This window comes from Andrographis paniculata, unplaced genomic scaffold (genome assembly GCF_009805555.1).
Source record: "Andrographis paniculata isolate CXL003 unplaced genomic scaffold, ASM980555v1 Contig69END, whole genome shotgun sequence".
NCBI lineage: Eukaryota > Viridiplantae > Streptophyta > Magnoliopsida > Lamiales > Acanthaceae > Andrographis > Andrographis paniculata.
This window is the reverse complement of record NW_026137605.1, coordinates 3,127,840-3,137,643: the sequence shown is the minus strand read 5'-3', so window position 1 is coordinate 3,137,643 and position 9,804 is coordinate 3,127,840. Positions and strand designations below refer to the sequence as shown.

The 9,804-nt window shown below is 34.9% G+C and overlaps 1 protein-coding gene across 10 annotated transcripts; it reads right to left on the bottom strand.

Moving 5' to 3' along the window:
• Positions 1 to 622: 622 nt before the first annotated feature.
• LOC127264174 (nonsense-mediated mRNA decay factor SMG7) lies at positions 623 to 7,385 on the bottom strand. 10 transcript variants are annotated; one of them, XM_051293606.1, is made up of 9 exons: positions 7,043 to 7,384; positions 6,069 to 6,224; positions 5,236 to 5,847; positions 5,024 to 5,146; positions 4,099 to 4,334; positions 2,085 to 4,016; positions 1,605 to 1,705; positions 1,034 to 1,216; positions 623 to 886 (listed from the first exon to the last, which is right to left on the bottom strand). In XM_051293606.1, exons 2-6 carry the CDS (start codon positions 6,135 to 6,137, stop codon positions 2,114 to 2,116), a joined length of 2,943 nt encoding a protein of 980 aa, XP_051149563.1. In that variant the 5' UTR covers positions 6,138 to 6,224; positions 7,043 to 7,384; the 3' UTR covers positions 623 to 886; positions 1,034 to 1,216; positions 1,605 to 1,705; positions 2,085 to 2,113. The 10 variants fall into 10 exon arrangements, with proteins under 10 accessions (XP_051149563.1, XP_051149567.1, XP_051149562.1 ...); XM_051293610.1 differs by having other exon boundaries at positions 623 to 1,267; positions 1,859 to 4,016; positions 7,043 to 7,385; XM_051293605.1 differs by having other exon boundaries at positions 623 to 1,224; positions 1,859 to 4,016; positions 7,043 to 7,385.
• Positions 7,386 to 9,804: the final 2,419 nt, after the last annotated feature.

The following is a 9,804-nucleotide window of genomic DNA, read 5'->3' as shown; positions in this document are numbered from 1 at the left end:
TTTATCTATTGAGTGATAGATTTAGTGTGAAATGAGTAGGTTCATAAAAGGCTTGGTATTAGAATGGATTTTCTAGTTGTTCTTGAGAGTAAACTTTGATTGAATTTAAAGAGATTGAAGATCAAAGTTCAGAACTTTCATATTGCAAAATAAATCAAATGAGCGAGACAAACGAAAATTTAGATCGAGTTGCCTTGCGACAATTCGAACAACCATGGAGACACAAGCTTGTGTACAATAACCGGAATTTATAGTTTGCAAATCGGAAAAAAACTGAATAAAAATATTGCAGTGTTTGTGTTTGTTTGGAAGATTGGATTAAATTTCCACTATTTATCCAATTTTTTCCCCCCAAAAATATCAAATCAAACACATATTTTTCATTTTTTATATTATACTAAAAATCAATTTTATATTCAAAACATCACATCAACACCTATTTATATCACATCATACAACTATTCAAATTCAAAATTTTTACAATTCAAATCCCAACTCAAAATCAAAAGCCCCAAACAAACACATAAATACAAAATATAACACATAAATACAAAATATGTGTTAAAATAATATTCTAAAGTAAATTTAATTTAAACTAAAAGTACACACAAAAATAAAAAAGAAATTGAAAACAAACCTAAGCAGAATGCATCCATAGTAAGGGAAGGTATTCATTCTAACAACATTTTCAAACACAAACACAAACATGAATATAGAAAAACATCGACCTTACAAATGTCCAAACTTCCGCAGTTCGCCAAGACACGGCACACTCGCGTATACGACCGCAACCTTTATTCAAATCGAACATATCCATAGACAAGAGACTCCGAAGAAATACACACAAGACATTTTTCCTTTCCACAAGACTCCAATTTTAGACAAACTGCAAAGTAATTGACATCACAGAATTTCAGCTTTTCGAAGTGTCTCATCATATCATAACCCGACCGCTAAGGCACGGAATGAATGAATGAATGAAGAACCTTCGCCAGCCATGAGAGAATACTACAGAGAGTTTGCTAGAACTTACTTTTTAATTCCACCAGCCACCCACCACCTCCCGATATCCCTCAAGGCTTGCTTACATCATCCCAGAGCAACTCATAATTTTCACGATCCATCCAGAGAGCCAATCAATCAATCCAAGGTTACAAAATTTCCAGTACTTCACCTATTGAAACCGTTTCAACCGATCCGGTAAGCTTGGCACAAGCTGCACGGCTAACAAACAAAGACATTCAACTGATATGGAAATATGTAAGAGCTGCAAGACATCAAGTTAGAACAATTAACATAGTAAAGGCAACTATTTGGAGAGAAAAAACAATCAAGCACAAAGAATCAAAGAACCAATAACTGTGTGACATAAGATAACAGAATTCCTAAAGGTTCCACGACAAGGTTAGTATGACAATTGATGTGTGAATAAGAATATGAGAATTCATGTGATTCACAGCAACCGCAGTGATTGAAACTTATGCTTTAATTACGTGATTCATGGCCGAGCATATTTAAAAATGAAGCATGCTTGTACAGATAAAAGGTCAGGTAACATGACAAAAAACAAGTAGTCGTATAGAGAGAGAGAGAGAGAGAGGGACCTATTCCACAGCATGTGCCTGCAACATTCCCAGACCACCATGCTCCATTAAAAACGTAATAACATCGGTCATTCTTCATCAGCAACCAACCATGGTATGTGCTGCAATAGATTGATTAAATTCATCTTTAAATAAGGTAATTTTGCAATTTAACCTCATGATAATGCGACTACTCCATAGCATGATGTCAACACCACATGAGATTTTCCTAATCAAAACAAAATGCACTTTCTACAAACAGCAGACAATCTTACCTTTTGTCATAATTTTGCAAAACTAAGATAATCCGACCACTCCATAGCATGATGTCAACACCACATGAGATTTTCCTAATCACAACAAAATGCACTTTCTACAAACAGCAGACAATCTTACCTTTTGTCATCAATGCTTGCTTTATCTTCTCACACAGTATCAACAAGCTTAAGATTTTCCTAAATCACAACAAAATGTACTTTTGCAAACAGCAGGCAATCTTACCTTTTGTCATCAATGCTTGTTTTATCTCCTCACACAAAGTATCGACCATCCCAGAAAGATTGTCCTTGATGCTGCTGTGGTGGCCCACCAGGCTGTTGGTTTCCCTTTTGAAATTGCTGCTGCTGCTCATGAAAATGCTGCTGAATATGTTCTAGATGTTGAGATTCTTGCCAGCCTTTGTGATTTTCAAGCTGAACTTGCAGCGGTGAGGCTTGCTTCCCGGGAAAAGGGAAATTCTCTATCCCCATGGAGCTATTGCTCTTACTCACAGAAGAAAATGAAGGATTGGTATGATTCATTGAAGAACTGAACCCGACATTTTGATTTGATGGTGGCATCTGATATCCATCCAACCAGCTATAATCATCCATTGGCAGAATGGGAGTTTCACTTCTTGGGGCCAAGTTGTAATGCGATTCATCTGCAACTTTGGAAGGAACAGAACCAAAACCAGGTGGTGGGCCGAGATGCCTAACTGGTCGGCCCACTGGATTCTTCTTTACACCTGGTGGCATGACTGAAGATGGCTTCACAGACTGCACATCACTGGGTGCTCCAGAGCAAACAATGGAACCAAACTTGGATAGCATAGCAGCTTGAGGGATCTGAGAAGAATAATTTCGGCTGCTTCCAGCATCCACAAACTGAGAGTAGGGTGAAGAAAACTTATCTTGCATTCCTAACGTATGTGAGACTCCATTTTCCATCAAAGGCAAATGGGCCAAGCCATTCATGATAGGAGGAACATTCTCTAGTGCCCACTTTGAGGTGCCGGGTTGGACTGACTGCAGATATGGAGAAGTGCCATTAGAAATAACTGCATCAGAACCAGTTAGAGCAGGTTTTGTGTTGCCCACGCTGAGTGCAGCCTGAAACAGACTATCATTGCCAGTAGAAAATGTCCCATTTTCATTCCAAATGTCGGTCTTGCCAGAACCACTGACAGAAGCAAGAACATTTGATGTAGAGAATTGTGACGAAAGATCATCAATATGCTTCTCATTGATGGACGGCTTAAAAACAATCACTTCATCGTCATCCTCAGCTTCCACAATTGTCTCTTTCACTGAAGTGCCTGCACCTACAGCCATATGCCCAATCACCGAATGGTCACCCACTTTGGGATCCGAATCATTGGTCAACAAAAAATCTTCAGAAACTTGGGGTTCAGCACCAAACAAAAATTTCTTATGCTTATAGTCGAAGTGAACACCCTCTTGGCCTATCCGAACAACATTAGCAAGAGCCTTTCCAGCTGCAACAATCCTTCGAACACGTGCAATCTTATCTTTATTGCCCAATTCAGTAACAAATGAGTGCTTTCTTGAAAAGTCAAGAATGAGTTGGGCAGGAAGAAGGGGAAGAAATCCTCTCAGTTCAAAATCCTCAGGTAATGCTACACGATTTGTAGTCTCACTCTCATCGTACTTGCTCATATTAGAGAAGCACGTTTCGTCATCATCTTCATTAACGAATGCATATCCACTTGTCAATAGCTTGTTCAGAAATGAGACACATTTTTTCCAAAAGAATGATTTTGCACTCACTTGCTTCTCCAGTTCATTACCAACTGCAACATCCTGATGACAGGCCAACCATTCCACAAAAACCATAATACCAGGCAGTAAGTAACTTGAAGAGGGGTCGTTTAATTGGCTACAACGATCAAGAAGAAAACCCATAAATTCAAATACAGCAGTGAAAGCATTTTGCAGCAGGACTGAACGCTGTAGAATATCTGCATATGACTGGTTTTCATGTTCCTTGTTCACATTGTACACAGTGAATATGAGAATGGCCACCATCCTGATAATTGCAAGTCTACATTCAGCAGCGTCGGAGCCAAAGTTGAACTCCTCATTTGGCCCAGATGAAATAAGTTCCACAACATCAGTTTTAACCATGGAAAGCACATCGTCAAATGTTTCCAGGCTGGGATCATAACAAAAGCACAAGTGTCAGTAATCAATACATCAGAACAATCTTTTAGTACTGTCATATAATTCAAACCAACCTCGTTCGCGTAAAGAGAATGCCATTCATCCTGATGAATCGAGTTATGAAGGCTTTCAGGGGTTCAACAGTAGCTGGAGATTTTTCCTTAACATCACTAGCTTCTACCTTCTCATCTTTTAAAGGAGGCCTCGGTTCTCCTTTGTTTCTTCCTCTGCCAGGGACCCTTGAAGTTGGCATCTTAGGTTTACTAGTACTTTTAGAATCCCCAAGCAATTGGGTAAAATTCTGACGATTCTGCAGAATGAAAGCACAATGCTGATTAAAACTAATGCTGCTGAAAAATAAATGTATTATGTTCAGAATCATTGTTGTCAATCTCGAATATCAGTATATAGCAGTTAGCCCTAAAATGCAATAACAAGATGACCGCTAATTGAAAACTTGAAAAATATAGTAAAAATACATACAAAAAATATTATATATGCAAATTTACAATCAAAATGCATATGGAGATCTATAAAATAATCCCATAACTATCATTCAAGCTAAATAAAACAAAATGTCAAGCAAATATACTTGGATCACTACTACTTTGATAGATAGATGATCATAGTTAATTTGATTCAAAATCTAATATTTAACTTTCTTCCTCATTTTCACTATCTTAAATACCACTCCAACCCGCACAGCCCATCTGCAATATGTAACATAATATACACAATATGATCAACTAAGTCATTTGAGTTTACACAAGCATAATTTTACCACATGTGTGCATAACACACCAAACATTTGCCAACATCATCAAATTAGCAACCTAATGTTTTAATTTCTTTACTTGTTATAATTCACAAATAGTACCTCAAGCAACATGAAGCTGATGATTAGTATGTGCAAATAGAGCAGTTACAAAATCCAAAATCATTGAGTAAATAGAAAGAGAAATAGAGTAAGCAATTTTTTATTTCACTAGCTGAGTTTACCTTCTCAAATGCAATGATTAAGTTGTCTCTTGCAGTTATGAAAGGACTTTCAACTGCCAGACTTCGAAAATAGCGATATATTGAAACCAACTCGTCATTAGAGTACCCAGCCAGTATAGCAAGCTGAACAGTGCATAAATCAATTTTATCAAACTGTCAAGAACAAAACACAATTGAACAAAACACAATCGAGGTTGTTAATATATGCTAACCTGATGATGGGGATTGCCACTTGAATGCCACAGTGAAGAAGCCTGCATATAGTAACTTGATGCTGCATCAAAATCTCGGGCCTTAGCATCCCCCTCCCCATATAATCCTTTGTAACGAGCAAGATCCCCCAAATAAATAAAGCAGCGATGACAAGACATCAAGCCTTTTTTCAACTCAGAGGATTTATTTCCATCTTTTGACATCGGAGTCTGATTATCTGAATCATCAGAAAAATATCCAAACGGAAGGCCATATTTTGCCCTTATCTTCAACATAAGGTCATGGTAAAATCCAGTTGCCTCAGAAAGAAAAGTTTTAAATTGAGTACGTATCTTTGTAAATCTCTCAGGTCCAGCACGAGCAGGACCTTTCCCATTTTGGGGTGCACCTGATCCAGAGGAAGCTAAGGCAGCATTGAACAGAACTCTTAGCTCTTCAATCCTTCTATAATGCAATTGCCATAGAGCATACTCTACATCATGCTGTTCAGAAAATTCATGGTCTTCAAGGATAATCGCTTCATAATTTTCTCGCATAGTTTGCCATGCGTTTGGATCTGAAGGGACCCGAGCCTGTGCAGCCTTTCTACGCTTGTTTTCCAACTCAACATTCTACAAAAAATGTGGAGTCATACCATTAAACAAATTGACATTAAGATTTGTTATAACTTATAACAAATCAAGTGAATATAAATATATATATATCTGAACAAAGTCAATGAAACACGAAAAAAAATGTTGTCTTTAATGATGCTCCAGGAATGGAAACTCATTTGTATCCTTCTACACGAAACAAAGATGAAGAAAAGCACACGAATCTTGGAAAAACACACCTTGTTGAAGAGGTGCTGCACACGCTCTCTAGATGAATTTTCTCTGTTGTTATCCATCGACGCAGTCATTTTCCATTAAAGAAAAGATTGCTGACATCAAGACTGCAGAACTCAACCTTTGTGCTCACATACAACATCTAATCCACAAGAAACTTCCTGAAAATAACATTTAATTAGAAATTAATACAGAAACAAGAAAGACGTAAGCAACAATCATCTGTGCAATACAAACTTCCATTTCAATCAGTAGACACGTGCACAGAAGGACTTCGTCTGAGTTGACATACCAAAAATAAAGATCCCAAGACTGGTACGAATAAATCCAACAATGAGCACACAATCAAGATATGATAGCCCACATTAGTGGGTAAATACCTCACGCAACAGCCGCAAAAGATAGCCCGTTTCAAACCGTAAAAACCACTACCTTGCTTAGATGTATAGCTTGAAAGGTCATATGTAGAAGTTTGAGCAGTTAGCATCAAGTTGTTTATACCGACATTTATTGTGATTGCAAAAACATATTGCTGTGAATCGAAACTCCTCAATCAATTTTTGAAAAGCAAAAATATGCAGAGAGAAGCTAATCCATCATTAAAGAGAGATTGTTAAAAAGGAACAAATAAAAACAAGCAAGAGACAGATAATAAAACCTCTAATTGAAACTGACCGACAACCATACCAAATTCAACCCTAACAATCACCATTTCACTCGATAAAAAAACTTCTCCAAATCAAAACTATCTGCAAAGAAATTCCGATCGACGAATAAAACAACAATAAATCATAAGTTTGACCAAAAAGATTAACCCACTTCAATTCTAAAATCCAACAGAAGTTCACGCATTGAACATTATAGCAACAAGAAATTGTGAAATTTTAATAACGAAAGATGAAAAGAAAATCACAAACCTAATCATCAAATAACAAACCCATAGACAAAAGACGAACCCCTAAACATCAAAACCACTCACCCGTCGATTCAAAAGCGCCAGATCTACAAAGATCCCACCGAAACCGCGCTTGATTACCCAAAATTAAATCCCCCAATATTTTCGCATTGAAAAACCGAGAGCAGCTATGGTGGGCTAGGGTTTCGAATTGAGGGATTTAATCGTGAAAATTATTTCGCTTGTTTCGCAAGAACTTAGGGGTTTTGCGGTGCCATGGATTGGCAAGAAGACGAAGATGAAGAAGAAAAGGAAAGGCGATGAATCGGTGGAACAATCGAAGAAATTTGGAAGAAGAGATGAAGACTTTCTGCGCTACCCTTTTCTTTCATTTTCATTTTCATTTTCTTTTTTTTTTTCTCGTATCGTGAAATTCATCGAAATTATTTTATTTTATTTTATTTTTGCGGTATGGTCCAATGCAGGATGCGGCTATGACTCGTTCTTCAATATAGAAATTTAGGATTTGTTTGGCTAATATTTATTTCCAATACCATTTTTAATGCTACATATTTATCTTTTAAAAAAATATAAATTAATATTTCGTATAAAATATATTTTTTTTCTATATGGGACAATTTTTTCATGTATCTTACGGTCAAACTTCAAATCAAAATATTGTTTTGTTCTTTTATCCAAAATTTTTAATATAAATTTTTTTAAAAAAATTAATATACTATACACTTATTATTTTTATATTACCTGTAAATCAAAACATAAAATAAACACACTCTAAACAAACACACTCTTAATTTAATTACAAATAATAATAATAATGCTAATAATGTTTTTTTAAAAACATAATATATAAATGATCAAAATTAAAATAAGAGAATTTTATTTAAATTTAACTTACAAGAATATAATTTAATTTGTTTATATATCCATTCAAACGGCAACTTACTATTTTTATATACTAAGTTTATGTTTTAAATATTTTTTTTATAGAAAATTTACATGTTCCGAGTGAAGTCCAATTTATTTAGGGTGGAATTGTTGCGAGGGTTTGGAATTTGGTTTAAAATTTAAATAATAAAAATTTTAAATTTGAATAGTATGTAATATAAATAGATATTGAAATATGATATTTTAAATATAAAATTAATTTTTAATATAATATAAAAAATAAATTTAATATTTTTAATTTATATAAAAAAAAATAATAAATAATAGAAATTTAATAAAATTTAATTTTATATATAATAATAATAAATAAATAAATAAAAAGTAGTTGGGTCACTCTTAGGTCTTGGCCCAAATAAGTACTCATGGATCTTTAAGATAAGAGAGGTATTTTCTTTCAAAATTAACCCATGTAAACCCAAACAAATGTGTTTTGATTTTGATTTCAAATCAAAATTATTACAATTACTATACTATTCTTATATAATATTAATATAATACTATTCGGTAAGTTTATAAATATATATAGGTATACATATATGTATATATATATTTGTTGAGAATATAATATATGTACGTATTATGATAAGTATGACATTTATATATATAAATATAGAGAGAGACAAGGGAGGGAGAGATGCTTTGAATAATGGAGATGGACAGTAGTTTTTCTTTATTTCAATTGCAAAGACTCATTACATGTATATATAGTAGTAAATGTAATTATTACATGACGACGTAGTATCTTGCTGGAATAAAAGCATTCATATATATATATATATATACGAATGGCCTACGTGTATACTTCGTAACACTCTCCTTTGTATGCTTTTATACAAAGAATGTGCCTCGTTAAAACCTTACTATGAAAAAACCCTGTGGGAAAAAAATCATAGTGAAGAAAAAAAGTACATCATTCTTGTATTAATGCGCTCTCCCTGTTTTGGACTTTATTTGATGTCTTTCATCCGACACATTCTAATTCCTTGCACTAGTTTGTTGAATGTTGCAGTCGGTAGCGCCTTCGTAAATAAATCTGTAAAATTTTCAGACGATCGAATTTGTTGCACATCAATTTCACCACTTTCCTGAAGATCGTGAGTGAAAAAGAACTTCGGAGATATGTGCTTTGTCCGATCGCCTTTAATATATCCTCCCTTTAATTGAGCTATACAAGCTGCATTATCTTCAAATAATATTGTAGGAGGTAATACATCATCAGAAATCAAGCCACAATTTTTCTGAATATGATGGGTCATAGATCTCAACCAAACACATTCACGACTGGCTTCGTGAATTGCTAAAACCTCAGCATAGTTTGAAGAAGTTGCTGTTATTGTCTGTTTAGCAGATCTCTAAGATATTGCGGTTCCACCACATGTAAATAAATAGCCAGTTTGAGATTTTGCTTTGTGTGGATCTGACAGATAACCAGCATCAACATAACCAATTAATTCATTTTGAGATTTACTCGAATAAAATAAACCGAGGTCATGAGTTCCCTGAAGATAACGAAAAATGTGTTTGATACCATTCCAATGGCGCTTTGTGGGGGATGCGCTAAACCTGGCCAGTAGATTTACTGAAAAAGATATATCTGGTCTGGTACAATTTGCAAGGTACATTAATGCGCCAATAGCGCTAAGATATGGTACCTCGGGGCCAAGTATTTCTTCATTTTCTTCTCTTGGCCTAAATGGATCTTTACTGGGATCAAGGGATCTGACCACCATTGGTGTACTCAGAGAGTAAGATTTATCCATGTAAAATTGTTTTAATATATTTTGGGTATATGTGGATTGATGGATAAATATTCCATTGTTCACATGATCCACCTGTAATCCCAGACAATATTTTGTCTTTCCAAAATCTTTGATCTCAAA